General features: G+C 41.7%; 1 protein-coding gene across 4 annotated transcripts in view; it reads left to right on the top strand.

Moving 5' to 3' along the window:
* The window catches only part of wdr7 (WD repeat domain 7), a 561078-nt gene that overhangs the window by 169696 nt on the left and 375281 nt on the right, over positions 1–16101 (top strand). For all 4 annotated transcript variants that reach the window (XM_033033128.1, XM_033033119.1, XM_033033110.1 and 1 more), the window contains 2 exons: positions 2212–2330; positions 3791–3914. In XM_033033128.1, coding sequence (XP_032889019.1) covers positions 2212–2330; positions 3791–3914 — 243 coding nt within the window. The remainder of the gene's footprint in view (positions 1–2211; positions 2331–3790; positions 3915–16101) is intronic.

Genomic DNA, 16101 nt, shown 5'->3' with positions numbered 1-16101 from the left:
CGGAATTTGCTTGGTATTCTTGCAGTACAATACAGTGCCCTCCATAATGTTTGGGACCAAAACCCATCATTTATTTATTTGCCTCTGTACTCAACAATTTAAGATTTGTAATATAGAAAATCATATGTGTTAAAGTGCACATTGTCAGATTTTATTAAAGGCCATTTTTATACATTTTGGTTTCACCATGTGGAAATTACAGCAGTGTTTATACATAGTCCCCCCCATTTCAGGGCACCATAATGTTTGGGACACATGACTTCACAGGCGTTTGTAATTGCTCAGATGTGTTTGATTGCCTCCTTAATGCAGATATAAAAGAGCTCTCAGCACCTAGTCTTTCCTCCAGTCTTTCCATCACCGTTGAAAACTTTTATTGCTGTTTATCAACATGAGGACCAAAGTTGTGCCAATGAAAGTCAAAGACGCCATTATGAGACTGAGAAACAAGAATAGAACTGTTAGAGACATCTGCCAAACCTTAGGCTTACCAAAATCAACTGTTTGGAACATCATTAAGAAAAAAGAGAGCTAATCGCAAAGGGACTGGCAGGCCAAGGAAGACTCCACAGCTGATGACAGAAGAATTCTCTCTATAATAAAGAAAAATCCCTAAACACCACACCTGTCCGACAGATCAGAAACACTCTTCAGGAGTCAGGTGTGGATTTGTCAATGACCATTGTCTGTAGAAGACTTAATGACAGAAATACAGAGGCTACACTGCAAGATGCAAACCACTGGTTTGCCAAATAGGATGGCCAGATTACAGTTTGCCAAGAAATACTTGCCAAGCAACCACAGTTCAGGAAAAAGGACTTGTGGACAGATGAGACAAACTTATATCAGAGTGATGGCATGAGCAAAGTATAGAGGAGAGAAGGAACTGCCCAAGAACTGCCCAAGATCCAAAGCATACCACCTCATCTGTGAAACACGGTGGTGGAGGTGTTAGGGCCTGGGCATGTATGGCTGCTGAAGGTACCGACTCACTTATCTTCATTGATGATACAACTGCTGATGGTAGTAGCATAATTCTGAAGTGTATAGACACATCCTATCTGCTCAAGTTCAACAAACGCCTCAAAACTCATTGGCCGGTGGCAAGGCAATGATCCCAAACATACTGCGAAAGCAACAAAGGAGTTTTTCAAAGCTAAAAATGGTCAATTCCTGAATGGCAAAGTCAATCACCCGATCTGAACCCAATTGAGCATGCCTTTACATGCTGAAGAGAAACCTGAAGGGTACGAGCCCCCAAAACAAGCATAAGCTAAAGATGGCTGCAATGCAGGCCTGGCAGAGCATCACCAGAGAAGACACCCAGCAACTGATGATGTCCATGAATCGCAGACTTCAAGCAGTCATTGCATGCAAACACCATGCAACATGCAACAAGCAACAACATACTAAACATGACTACTTTCGTTTACATGATATTGCTGTGTCCCAAACATTATGGTGCCCTGGGGACTATGTATAAACATTGCTATAATTTCTACATGGTGAAACCAAAATGTATAAATATGGCCTTTATTAATATCATACAATGAACACTTTAACCACTGGTGATTTTTTTTCTATCACAAATCTAAAAATTGTGGCGTTCGGAGGCAAATAAATAAATTATGGGTCTTAGACCGAAACATTATGGAGGGCACTGTATGAAAAACTGAGCATATCAGTGATAGCTGAATAATGTTTCATAGTCCCTGTGGAATATTTTATCCAAATTATCCGTTCACTGTCGTGAAAATTTTACCAAATTTATTTGTCACACTTAACAAGACTACTAAAGTATGACTAGATGAACCAATTTCTTATTTTACATGTTATTCGATTTGTATTTGAAGTTGGTCACCATTGTATCTCAGCAGTTGGTTTGTTTTCATCCTTTTTCTGTTACCGTTTTAAAATGTTACTGACTTAATTTTTAATTGACATTTTTGCATTAAAAGAGTCATTGACATATTTGCATGAAAAATGCTATGGGTTTGAAAAAAATGTTATCGCAAGAGTGTTTTGGTATCTTTTTCTAGAGATAGCAAATGTTAATGATGATCAAGGCAAAAGTAATTTCAGCTGAATATAATTACTGATATCCGATTTTGAGTGAAATGTGTAACAGTCAAGTAACTGTGCTGTAGCTTAGATCAATTGTCAATGTGTCTTATTTCTATCATAAACAATGCACTTGCTCTGCTTCTATAGGCTGGAGTCAACTTGCAGCCATGCATTGTGTCATGCTTCCCGATCACCTTGGACAGAACAACTTTAGACCTCCACTTTTAGAGATGTTAGCCCGCAGATGGCAAGATCGGTGTTTAGAGGTAAATAACTATTTAAAGATGCTTTCAGTTTAATGTGCCCAGCTGATTAAATGATGAAAAAGCTGCTTCGAGAAATGTTGCTTCAGAAATGTTTAGAATCATGCATTCTTTCCTTTCGAATTAAAGGAGCAGCCTATGATATATAACCATATAACCATATAACAATTACAGCACGGAAACAGGCCATCTCGACCCTTCTAGTCCGTGCCGAACACGTATTCTCCCCTAGTCCCATATACCTGCGCTCAGACCATAACCCTCCATTCCTTTCCCGTCCACATAACTATTCAATTTATTTTTAAATGATAAAAACAAACCTGCCTCCACCACCTTCACTGGAAGCTCATTCCACACAGCCACCACTCTCTGAGTAAAGAAGTTCCCCCTCATGTTACCCCTAAACTTCTGTCCCTTAATTCTCAAGTCATGTCCCCTTGTTTGAATCTTCCCTACTCTCAGTGGGAAAAGCTTATCCACGTCAACTCTGTCTATCCCTCTCATCATTTTAAAGACCTCCATCAAGTCCCCCCTTAACCTTCTGCGCTGCAGAGAATAAAGCCCTAACTTGTTCAACCTCTCTCTGTAACTTAGTTGCTGAAACCCAGGCAACATTCTAGTAAATCTCCTCTGTACTCTCTCTATTTTGTTGACATCCTTCCTATAATTAGGCGACCAAAATTGTACCCCATACTCCAGAATTGGCCTCACCAATGCCTTGTACAATTTTAACATTACATCCCAACTTCTATACTCAATGCTCTGATTTATAAAGGCCAGCACACCAAAAGCTTTCTTTACCACCCTATCTACATGAGATTCCACTTTCAGGGAACTGTGCACAGTTATTCCCAGATCCCTCTGTTCACCTGCATTCTTCAATTCCCTACCATTTACCATGTACGTCCTATTTTGATTTGTCCTGCCAAGATGTAGCACCTCACACTTATCTTAAGAGTGTGGGGATTTATTAGCCGTTAAGTTTGCTAAGTTATTTAATGACATTATGTTTCATCTTCAAGTCTCCCCGCAATCTCTGGTGTTCCAGAGAAAACAATCCAAGTCTGTCCAACTTCTCCCTGGAGCTACTTACTATCCCCCCCCCTAATCTAAGCATCTTTCTGGTAAACTTCTCACCACCATTTCCAATGCCTCCGTATCCTTCCTGTAATGGAATGACTAGAACTGTAATGGGGCGACCAGAAGAGTTATGTAATTGATAAACTGATCGAGGTCATAGATGACAATAATATTGGATGCCTGGTGTCAGAGACATGCTTTTATTTATAGAAAGCCTATACTTACTTTTGAGATTAGAGTGAGTGATTGATCACTTTCATTCTTGTTGAAATGAGTCAACATTGGTTACAACTTACGAGTTTTTGCATTTAATTTTGATTTACGATTTATTGTCCATAATCTTACACTAAAATCCTAACGTTTCAATTACCTTTCTGCAACAGGTGAGAGAAGCTGCTCAAGCTTTACTGTTAGCAGAGCTTCGCAGAATTGAGAAAGACGGACGAAAAGAAACTATAGACATTTGGGCACCATACTTGCCACAATATGTCGATAACGTTATGTCACGTAAGTGTCCACTTGGTATCTTTTAATTAGGTAGATTCTTGGTATTGTTTTTTTTATTGTCATGTGTACCGGGATTCGGTGAAAAATGTTGTTTGTGTGCTAACCAGTCAAATCGTATGCTACATAAGTACAATCAATCCATACTCAAGCACAAGGAGAAAAATACCGGAGTGCAGAATGTAGTGTTCTAGCGTTAAGTTACAGACAAAGTACAAATAAAAGAAGTGTAGGGTCCGCAATGGGTTAGGTTGGGAGATTGGGACTGCACCGCAGCTAATGGTAGGACATTCATTAGTCTGAAACCAGTTTGCAAGTGCAATAATTTAGAGCAGTTGTTCCCAATCTGGATTCATAACAGGGCTGGTGGGGTACCAGTAATTGCAGGGGTTTCTGAACCTTTAATTATATTGAGGTAATTCAATTAGTAAGTTCATAAAGGAAAAGTAAATAATAAAAATATACTTGATATGCTGGCTGCCCTAGTCATATGTCTTAAAAGAAAAATATGAGAGATTTCAGCACACACTGCCTTTGTCAAAAACAACATTCTATGTATAAACAAAAAAAGTTATTCGGTCCTCGGAATGTGCTCATGATCCTTTTTTTAAACCTTCAGGGCTTGAAAAATGTTTTTGTCCACAAATGATCCAGTGGGAAATTCCCTACATGGCTCCAATTCCTAAAAGTATATGGCCTTGATGTCAATTGATTAGTTTAAAGATACAACATGGAAACGGGCCCTTTAGCCCGAATCCACGATCGATCACCCGTTCAGACATGTTCTATGTTATTCCATATAACCATATAACAATTACAGCACGGAAACAGGCCATCTCGGCCCTACAAGTCCGTGCCGAACAGGCTTCCACTCCCTACACACAAGGGGCAATTTATAGAGGTCTGTGTCATTTTTTTTAAAGTTGAGCACCTCTCCTTATAGCTGATACCCTCTAATCTAGGCATCATTCTGGTAAATCTTTTTTGTGCCCTCTCCAAAGCCTCCACATCTTTCCTGGTCTGGTTTGACCGGAACTGCCCCTAATCCACCTAATGTGGCCAAATCAAATTCCTACAAAGCTGCATCATAACTTCCTGTTTCTTATACTCAATGCCAAAATCGATGAAAGCAAACATACCTTGTGCCTTTTTACCATTCTATTAACTTCCAAAGTGCAACATCTCACAGTTGCTTGGATTAAACGCCATCCGCCCATTTCTGCAGCTGTTCTATATCCCTCTGTATACTTTGACAGCCCCTGCAATTACTGGTACCCCACCAGCCCTTCACAAGGTAGGCATGTGGGAATGATATGCGAGCCGAGTGTTATGAATCCAGATTGGGAACAACTGCTCTAAATTATTGCACTTACAAACTGGTTTCAGACAATGAATGTCATTAGTTTAGGTTTATTATTGCCATGTGTACTGAGGTACAGTGAAAAGCTTTGTTTTTGCATGCTATCCAATCAAATCACATAATACTGTCGATAAATACAATCAAGACAAACTCAAATACAGTGTGAAGAAATATAAAATAGACAATAGGTCCAGGAGGAGGCCATTTGGTCCATCGAGCCAGCACCGCCATTCAATGTGATCGTGGCTGATCATCCCCAATCAGTACCACGTTCCTGCCTTCTCCCCACATCCCCTGACCGCTATCTTTAAGAGCCCTATCTAGCTCTCTCTTGAAAATATACAGAGAACCGGCCTCCACCGCCCTCTGAGGCAGAGAATTCCACGGACTCACAACTCTCGGTGTGACAAAGTGTTTCCTCATCTCCGTTCTAAATGGCTTACCCCTTATTCTTAAACTGTGGCCCCTGGTTCAGGACTCCCCCAACATTGGGAACATGTTTCCTGCCTCTACCGTGTCCAAACCCTTAATAATCTTATATGTTTCAATAAGATTCCCTCTCATCCTTCTAAATTCTAGAGTGTACAAGCCTAGCCACTCCATTCCCTCTGCATATGACAGTCCCGCCATCCCGGGAATTAACCTTGTGAACCTACACTGCATTCCCTCAATAGCAAAAACATCCTTCCTCAAATTTGGAGACCAAAACTGCACACAATACTCCAGGTGTGGTCTCAATAGGGCCCTGTACAACTGCAGAAGGACCGCTTTGCTCCTATACTCAACTCCTCTTGTTATGAAGGCCAACATGCCATTCGCTTTCTTCACTGCCTGCAGTTCGTGCATGCTTACTTTCATTGACTGATGAACAAGGACCCCCAGATCTCGTTGTACTTCCCCTTTTATCAATTTGACATCATTTAGATAATAATCTGCCTTCCTGTTTTTGCAAAGTGGGTGGCTTCAAAGTCATGAGGGGCACAGAAAAAGTGGATAGATTAGTTAAGTTTAGTTTAAAGATAAAGCATGGAAACAGGACCTTCAGCCCACCGAGTCCACGATGAGCAATGATCGCTAATTCTATCCTGCACACCAGGAGCAATTTGTAGAAGTCAATTAACATACAAACTCGCATGTCTTTAGAATGTGGGAGAAAACCGGAGCACCCGGAGAAAATCCATGCCTCTTAATCTTGTGGATCAGTATACCATGAGAGACTATATCATATGCCTTATTAAAATCCATGTAGACAATGTCTGCCGAAGTACCCTCATTGATCACCGTCATAGCATAACAGGGTGATGTGAACTTGGAATGAATTGCCAGAGGAGGTGGTAGTGGTGGGTACAATTACAATGCTTGAATGACACTTGGATGGGTACATGGATAGGAATTGTTTAAAGGGATATGGGTCAAAGGCAAGTGGGTCATTCAACTTGGTAAATTGCCCAGTATGGGAGTGTAGGGTTGAAGGGCTGTTACTACGCTGTGTAAAATTACACTATGCTGCTGTGCAAGGATTAGTTGATTAAGGTGGTGGGTCAATGGCAATCAAATAGACTTTGTGTTCAATGGTGTTGAATAGCTTTAGGATTGTCGGAGCTGTAGTCAAATGAAGAATATTCCATCACACTCCTAAACTGCAGGCTGACTTCTGAGCTACATTTATAACCTCAGTATTTTTGTGTCTGGTCCTTGTTTGCTTTTTGGCAACCATGATACCAAGAAAGTTGAAAGTCAGGGATTCAATACTGGTAATGTTATTGAATGGCAGTAGGAGGCATCTTTGCAGATGCCCTTTCCGTCACTTTAGTGAGGTGAATGTTACTTACTACCTTACAGGCTGGGCGTGGATACTGTTTAGCTCTTGTTTCAGGTGGGTGTAGAATGCTTCATTATTTGAAGAATTGAAAACAGACCTGAACATTTTGTTTTCAGTGATGTTTGTCACCACTTATGATGGAAAAAGACATTGATAAAGTTGTTGACGCCTAGGACAGTGTCCTTCATCGATGTCCTGGGCCTTGGATAATCAGTTACCTTACATTCTGTGAGGAATAATTTCAACCAGTGAAAAGCTTTAGGTCTAACAATTTCAATTTCACAAGATCCATTTGATGTCACTCTGGCTGCAGTGCTGTCTTAATATCCTGAGTGGCAATTTGCCATCACTGACGTTGAGTTCTTTTGTCCAAGGTGTTTGTGCCAAGGTATCAATGAGCTAATGACTTGGAAGCCAAAATGAGCATTGCTGAGTGAGTTAAATGCTGCATAGCAGAAAGATGCCCTTTTATTTTCCTTGATTGTTCCATTTTCATTGTTCCATTTTCAGTACACAGGACAATTAAACATTCTTGACTCTAATAATTAGAACACACTAATGTGGAGATAATTGGCTGTATTAGATTGCTTCTACTTTTTTGTGAACACAATGTATTTGGATAATGTTCAATGTTAATTGGATGTAACTGTTTCAGCTTAGAACAGTTTGGATAAATCACTGCAGATTCGGGAGTACTGCTGAGATGGCGTTGGGATCCCTCTGCCTTTTATATGAATAACATAATCCTAAATAATCAGGAACAACTGTATATGTTATAGTGAAGAAAATTACTTGTACCATTTCTATGCATTGCAGTTGTGTGCCTCAAGTTATTCAAAGTGATTTTGGTGCAGTTCAATGAGTGAATCTTTTGAAATTTTGTTTTTATGTGGGTGCATTGCCAGTGATTTTCCACAACGAATCCTGTAAATAAATAAGATTATTATGCATAAGTAACATAAAAGTAACCATCTCTGACGCCTCTTCCCCTCCCAACAACCCCCCCCCCCCCCCCTTCTTGATCTCTCCGTCTCCATCAGGGGCTAGACTATTGACTATTGAGACTGTCTGCTACAAACCCACTGACTCTCACCACTACCTTGACTACATCTCCTCCCTTCTTGCAAGGACGTCATCTGTTACTCTCAATTTCTCCATCTCTGCCGCATCTGCTCCCAAAATGGGGTTTTCCACTCTGGATATCCAAGATGTTAAGTAAACATTGTTTATCACCTACTGTTGTGGATGGAGCCGTCCCCCTGCCTCCTCTGTGTCCCAGAGTTATGCTCTCGCTCTCCCTCCCACAAGAAAGAACAAGAATAGTATTCCCTTGTACTCACCTTTCATTCCACCGGCTTCCACCTCCACCTGCAACATGACCTGCAACACCAGTCACATCTTCTGGTCCCAATGGGTTTCTTTCCGTGGAGACCACTCTCCGTATCTCCTAGGTTCATTCATCCCTTCCCAACCAACCGGTCCCCTTCCCAGACACTCCATTGCAACCGCAGATGTAACACCTGTCCCTACATCTCTTCTCTCACTTTGATCCAGGGATCCCAGCAAGTCTTCAAAGTGAGTCAGAGGTTCATCCAACCTCTTCCCCTCCAGCATCCTGTGCATCAGTGAGACCAGGGATGGATGAGGTGGTGGTTTCACCAAACATTTGCGCTCTGTCTGCCATGAACTGCTGTATCTCCCGGTTGCTATCCATTTGAACCCACCTCATCTCCCTCCACCCGTGTCACTATGGTTTAAACTGCGCCCCCATCCACGCTCCTCCCATTCCCCAGTCCCATGTTTCCTATTATCTCCTCTGTCCCTTGTCCCCTTTCATATATATACCTCTCTCTGACTACATTTTATTCCTCTTTTTTCCCATTGGACATTCTATTGTTTCCTTTCACCTCCAGCCACCTGCCAACCATCCTATCACCTGTATTCACCTATCACTTGCCAGGCTTTTCCCCACCCCACCTCTCTTTTCCAGCTTTCTCCCACCTACTTAATCTGTCTGAAGAAGGGTCTTGGCCCAAAATGTCATCTGCCCATTCCCTCCATAGATGCTGCTTGACCTCCAACACGTTGTGTTTTACTCAAGATTCCACCATCTGCAGTTTCTTGTGTCTTTTCAAACGATTATGATTTTTATTGATTGAATAAAGAATGTGTCATGTACCTTAATGAGCCGAGGAAGGAAGAAATATCATTTATTTTACTTTGGAAAGAGTTACAGTTGCCAAATCCCACATTACCATTATCCTGGGGGATAGTAGGTGAAGGATAATTGGACCAACCTTATAAATACTGAGGTGTTAAGACATGCTCAGATTCTGGGTATTCTTGGGCAAGTCACTTGCCACCTGACTCCTCCAAACTTTTAAGACACTGATGACGAAGCAGAAATCGGAGGTATTATAGAATGCTTCATATTTGTCTGGATGAGTGCAATTCCCAAAGCATGCACACTTTCATCACTCTTGTACTGTGTTTTCAGCAAGTTCCATCTATAATATGTATTGTAGTAACTCTCCAAGACTACTTTTCAACAGTTCTGTCAAACGTATGACTACCATTCCTTGCACGTTCCCCTCTCCCCAAATCACATACCAGCCTGAATCGGAATTGTTTTTCCATTCCAGTACTGCTGTTAGGTCAAAGTCTTTGAACTTTTTAGGTACCAGTCGTGGGGTCAACTAACCACATGTTCAGGAAGATGACTCAGTTCTATCATCTTTAGGACAATTAAGGGTGGGCATCTGTCGTATAGATTAGATTAAACTTTATTAATCCCCTTATTCAGGGGAAATTCTGATGTCCTTGCAGCACACTAATAAAAATACAACATAGCATTCAAAAAGAAGTTCAACACAAAAACATCCCCACACAGTGATTCCTACTGTGGGGGAAGGCACAAAGTCCAGTCCCCATCATCTTGTCCACCCAAAGTCGGGCCTAATTGAGGCCTCCACAGTCGCCGCCACGGCGCCCGATGTTCTCGCCGGGTGATGGTGCTCCGGCGTCGGGAGAACCCCCAGCGGCTTGGGGTGCCAGGAACGGCCGCCTTCCCACCGGAGACCGCGGCTTCCAAGCCAACAGACCGCGCCGGACGGAGCTCCACACACTGGCGATCTCAGCAAGAGATCCCAGGCTCCGGGATGTAACGTTCAGCGTCGCAGCTGGCCGCTCCACAGAACCGCGGCTCCACGATGTTCTCATCTGCGGTCCCAGCATACTGGAGTTCCAGCGCGGCGACCCAGGAAAGGCATCGCCCGCTCCGCAATAGCGCTCCAGTGCTGCGCCGCCGCCAAAGCCGATGTTCTGCACCGCCGCCAAAGCCGATGTTCTGGCCAGGTCCCATCAGGGAAACGTCGCTCCAGGACCCGCTGGTAGGCCGCAAGGACAGGTCGAAGTCGCTGCTCGGAGGAAGGCAACCCCTCCGACCAGGTAGGGACTCGAAAAGCAGTTTCCCCCTTCCCCCCCACCACCCCCCACACATAAAAAGATTAGGCCCCCTGACTACACACTCAACATACTAAAAATAATAAAAAAGAAGGGGGAAAAAACGGACAGCTGCAGGGCAGGCAGCCGTTCAGGACAGCGCCTCCAATAGGCCGACTATTTAGTGTATTGCATCCATTTAAATGACTGAACCAGGATGACTCTATGACATTAGCTTGGTTGTGTGTTTGAGCCATGAAGTAGATCTGGAGTATCATTTTAAGAGTTGGGTGTGACAGTTGTGCCATTTGGAGCAAGCTGAGAAGTATCTGATTTATTTCCTTTGCTTTTTCAGTACCCAGCTGATTAATTAAGGGACAAATCAGAAAACTGCTTGTCATTAGATTGGTATTGCATGGAAATATTGAATTCAAGGCAAGACAATGCAATTCAGCATTCCATCAGAACATGTAAAATAACATATCATGGATTTTCCTCCTGCAATATTTATGAATCCACTTTTTAACGAAATCTAATTCCCTTCTGCAATATCAAGTACAGGTAGCAGAAAGTATGAGATCCAACTGCTTTGTTTTTTGATGGTTCTGTGCTGCATCTATCCAGTAAAGTTGAGACTGAGGCTAAGGATTTGCCCTATGCACGAGATGCTTGTATTGTTTACATTGTACCAGTCACAAAGCTCAATTGTTTCTTAAAAGATGCAAAGGATTTTTCTTTTCATCATCTTTCACAAATGTATTCCATATGATCACTTTCTGAAGAGTTCACTTGGTATCAATGGTGCTAAGTACATTCCCTTACCTGTGCCTTTTGTTCCCCAACTCCAATCCCACCATTTAATTTAAAGTGATATTCTTGATTAATATGTTATTACACCCTTGATTACCTTACCAAAGTCTATAAAATCCTCACTCAGCCCACTTGTAGGCTGAAGAATTCAGGTTTTCTCATTCACAAAAGCAACTATCCCTGAAGTTAAAGGTCATACATACATTGTGTCTGTTCACTGCCTTAATGCTTAAATGCCTCTCTTGTTCCTTAGCAACCAGAATTGGTCATTTTATTCAAGATGAGCTCTGATGACGCTACTGTAAAGTTAATCATTGCTTTCACTGACAGGTATTCTTTGCTATGATTGCCACACTGAATTTGTTGGACATACTTGGATTTAAATGTTCTCAATCTCTAGATAATCTATCATCTATATCTATAATTTCTTTCATTATGTAGAACATTACATTTGCCTGCATTAAATTTTGTCTAACATTGTAATGCCTCTTGCATATCTTGTCCAACTTGTGCTGTCATTTTTAAATAGTTTCTTTTCAGTTTAATTTCTCCATTTAACAATTCCATCTGCAAATTTTAGATTTTTGGCCTTGGATTTCTGACTCCTGTCTATTTATGTAAATTGTTATTGTCTCAGCACTTATCCTTGATAGGATGCACACTGTTTAGGTTTATTCTCCACACTAATTAACTAATAATAAATCATTTCCGACAGCGTAGTGAGTGAATCCTCGAAGCTTTAAGTTTAATTAATTCTCTGCCATATAGAACTTGGTTAGAACCTGTTGAAAATCGATGAACAGAATATCAAAGGGTTGGCCACAGTTCATACAGTGCCCTCCACAATGTTTTGGACAGACCCATCATTTATTTATTTGCCTCTGTACTCCACAGTGTGAGATTTGTAATAGAAAAAATCACATGTGGTTAAAGTGCACATTGTCAGATTTTAATTAAGGCCATTTTTATACATTTTGGTTTCACCATGTAGAAATTACAGCAGTGTTTATACATAATCCCCCCATTTCAGGGCACCATAATGTTTGGGACACAGCAATGTCATGTAAATGAAAGTAGTCATGTTTAGTATTTTGTTGCATATCCTTTGCATGCAATGAGTGCTTGAAGTCTGTGATTCATGGACATCATTAGTTGCAGGGTGTCTTCTTTGGTGATGCTCTGCCAGGCCTGTAGTGCAACCATCTTTAGCTTATATTTCCTTCGCTCCATAGATGCTGCTGCACCCGCTGAGTTTATCCAGCTTTTTTGTGTACCATCTTTAGCTTATGCTTGTTTTGGGGGCTAGTTCCCTTCAGTTTTCTCTTCAGCATATAAAAGACATGCTAAATTAGGTTCAGATCGGGTGATTGACTTGGCCACTCCAGAATTGATCATTTTTTAGCTTGAAAACTCCTTTGTTGCTTTAGCAGTATGTTTGGGATCATTGTCTTGCTGTAGAATGAACTGCCGGCCAATGAGTTTTGAGGCATTTGTTTGTACTTGCGCAGATAGGATATGTATATACACTTCAGAATTCATTATGCTACTACCATAGAAACATAGAAACATAGAAAGTAGGTGCGAGAGTAGACCACCAGGTCCGTCGAGCCCGCACCGCCATTCGCTCATGGCTGAACACTAAACAGACACACTTACCCACAAACAGCAGACACAAGACACAGAACACAAGACACTACCCTCCCCTTTATACCGCTATCACCCCTCTCCACCCCAAGAACCTCGCGATCTCCTGGGAGAGGCAAAAAACCGGATAAAAACCCAGGTCCAATTCGGGAAAAAAATCCGGGAAATTCCTCTCCGACCCCAATCCAGGCGATCGACACTTGTCCAGGAGATCACTCAGGTCTTACTATACTAACCATACCTAGGTCCATATCCCTGCCCTCTCCCCGTAGCCCCTTATCCCCTTGGCAGCTAAAAAACCATCTATTTTAGTCTTAAATATATTTAAAGTTTCTGCTTCCACTGCTCCCTGGGGCAGTGAATTCCATAAATTAACCACCCTCTGGGTGAAGAAGTTCTTCCTCATCTCAGTTTTAAAAGAGCCCCCCCTTATTCTGCAACTATGTCCCCTAGTTCTAGTTTCCCCGATCATTGGGAACATCCTCGGTGCATCCACCCGATCAAGGCCCCTCACGATCTTATATGTTTCAATGAGATCGCCTCTCATTCTTCTAAACTCCAAAGAGTAGAGTTCCAGCCTACTTAACCTTTCCTCATATGTCAATCCCCTCATTGCAGGAATTAATCTTGTAAACCTTCGCTGCACTGCCTCCAGGGCTAGTACATCCTTTCTTAAGTATGGACCCCAGAACTGTACACAGTATTCCAAATGTGGTCTCACTAATACTGTGTACAGCTGCAGCAAGACCTCCGTGTTTTTATACTCAATCCCCCTAGCAATAAAGGCCAAAACTCCATTGGCCTTCCTGATTGCTTGCTGCACCTGCATACTAACTTTTAGTGATTCATGTACTAATACCCCTAGATCCCTTTGCGTTGCATTACAACGCAGCTCCTCCTCATTTAGAAAATAACTTGCCCTATCATTTTTTTTCCCAAAGTGAATGACTTCACATTTATTAGTATTAAATTTCATCTGCCAAGTTGTTGCCCACTCACCTAGCTTATCTATATCCTTTTGCAGACTCTTCCTATCCTCCTCATCCCCTACTTTTCCTCCCATTTTTGTATCGTCCGCAAATTTTGATATATTACACTTGGTTCCCTCCTCCAAATCATTTATATAAATTGTGAACAACTGGGGTCCCAGCACCGACCCTTGCGGAACCCCGCTAGTTACCGGTTGCCATCCCGAGTATGAACCATTTATCCCCACTCTCTGCTTCCTATTTGTTAGCCAATCCTCTACCCATGCTAATATATTACCCCCAATCCCATAATTTTTTATTTTTAGCAATAGTCTCTTATGTGGCACCTTGTCAAAAGCCTTTTGGAAGTCCAAGTATACCACATCCACCGGTTCCCCTTTATCCACCCGGGTTGTTACTTCCTCAAAGAATTCGAGCAGATTCGTTAAACAGGACTTCCCCTTCACAAAACCATGCTGGTTCTGTCCGATGAAGTCATGTTTATCCAAGTGCCCCGTTAGTGTTTCTTTAATAATTGTCTCTAACATTTTACCCACCACCGATGTTAGACTAACCGGTCTATAGTTACCCGCCTTCTGTTTACTTCCTTTTTTAAATATAGGTGTTACATTGGCCATTTTCCAATCCACTGGGACCGTTCCTGCCTCCAGGGAGTTTTGGAAAATTATCACCAATGCATCCACAATCCCCACCGCTATCTCCCTCAAGACCCTTGGATGTAATCCATCAGGCCCAGGGGATTTATCCTCCTTCAGTCTCATTAATTTCCCTAATACCACCTCCTTGGTGATCTTAATAGTATTTAGCTCCTCCATTCCTACCGCCCCCTGTTTATCCAGCGTTGGAATATTTTTTGTGTCTTCTATGGTGAAGACTGATACAAAATACTCGTTTAATGCCTTTGCCATTTCCATGTTCCCCACCAACAACTCTCCAGTCTCACCCTCCAATGGACCAACGTTCACCTTAGCCACCCTTTTTCTTTTTATATAGCTATAAAAACTCTTACTATTAGTTTTTATGTTGTTCGCTAAATTCCTTTCATAGTCTATTTTCCCCGTCTTAATTAATCTCTTAGTTATTTTTTGCTGACCTTTAAATGCTTCCCAATCCTCTACCCTCCCACTATCTCTGGCTACCTTATATGCCCTTGCCTTCAGCCGAATACTATCCTTTATAGTTTTACTGAGCCATGGCTGACTGTTCTTACCCTTACCCCTTTTTTTCTTCATAGGAATAAATTTTTCTTGAAGGTTATACAGTATACCCTTAAACGTACACCACTGCTCATGTACCGTCTTATTCTTGAGTCTGCTATCCCAGTCAACTTTGATCAGCTCAGTCCTCATACCTTCATAATCCCCCTTATTTAGACTAAGCACCCTAGCCTGAGTTTCAACCTGCTCCCCTTCTATTTGAATATGGAATTCGACCATATTGTGGTCACTTGTTCCCAACGAGTCCCTAACTATGACATTTTTAATTAATCCTGCTTCATTACACAGGACCAGATCCAAGATTGCCTCCCCCCTTGTCGGTTCTGTGACATACTGTTCTAGGAACCCGTCTCTAATACATTCTATAAACTCTTCCTCTAGTCTACCCTGCCCAGTTTGGTTTGCCCAATTAATATGAAAATTGAAGTCCCCCATGATTACAGCAGTTCCCTTTTTACATGCGTCAACTATTTGCAGATTTATGTTCTGACTAACAGCGTTACAGCTATTTGGAGGTCTATAAATTACACCCACTAGTGTTTTTTTCCCCTTATTATTCTCTATCTGTACCCAAGCTGTTTCACTATCCTGATCCTTCAACGCAATATCCTTCCTCTCTATTGCCGTTATTCCCTCCCTTATTAAAAGGGCCACCCCTCCTCCCTTTCTTTCCTGTCTATCTTTCCTAATTGTCGAGTACCCCTCTATATTTAACTCCCAGTCCTGATCTCCTTGCAGCCATGTCTCCGTAATGGCCACGATATCATAACTATATATACTTAATTGCACCGTTAATTCATTTATCTTATTACGAATACTCCGTGCATTTAGATAAAGCACTTTCAGATGATTTTTACTACCCTTCCTTTCCGTTTTTGCCCCTTTTACATCTAGATCTTTATCTTCA

Source organism: Amblyraja radiata, chromosome 1 (assembly GCF_010909765.2).
Source record: "Amblyraja radiata isolate CabotCenter1 chromosome 1, sAmbRad1.1.pri, whole genome shotgun sequence".
NCBI lineage: Eukaryota > Metazoa > Chordata > Chondrichthyes > Rajiformes > Rajidae > Amblyraja > Amblyraja radiata.
This window is presented reverse-complemented; position numbering and strand designations above follow the sequence as displayed.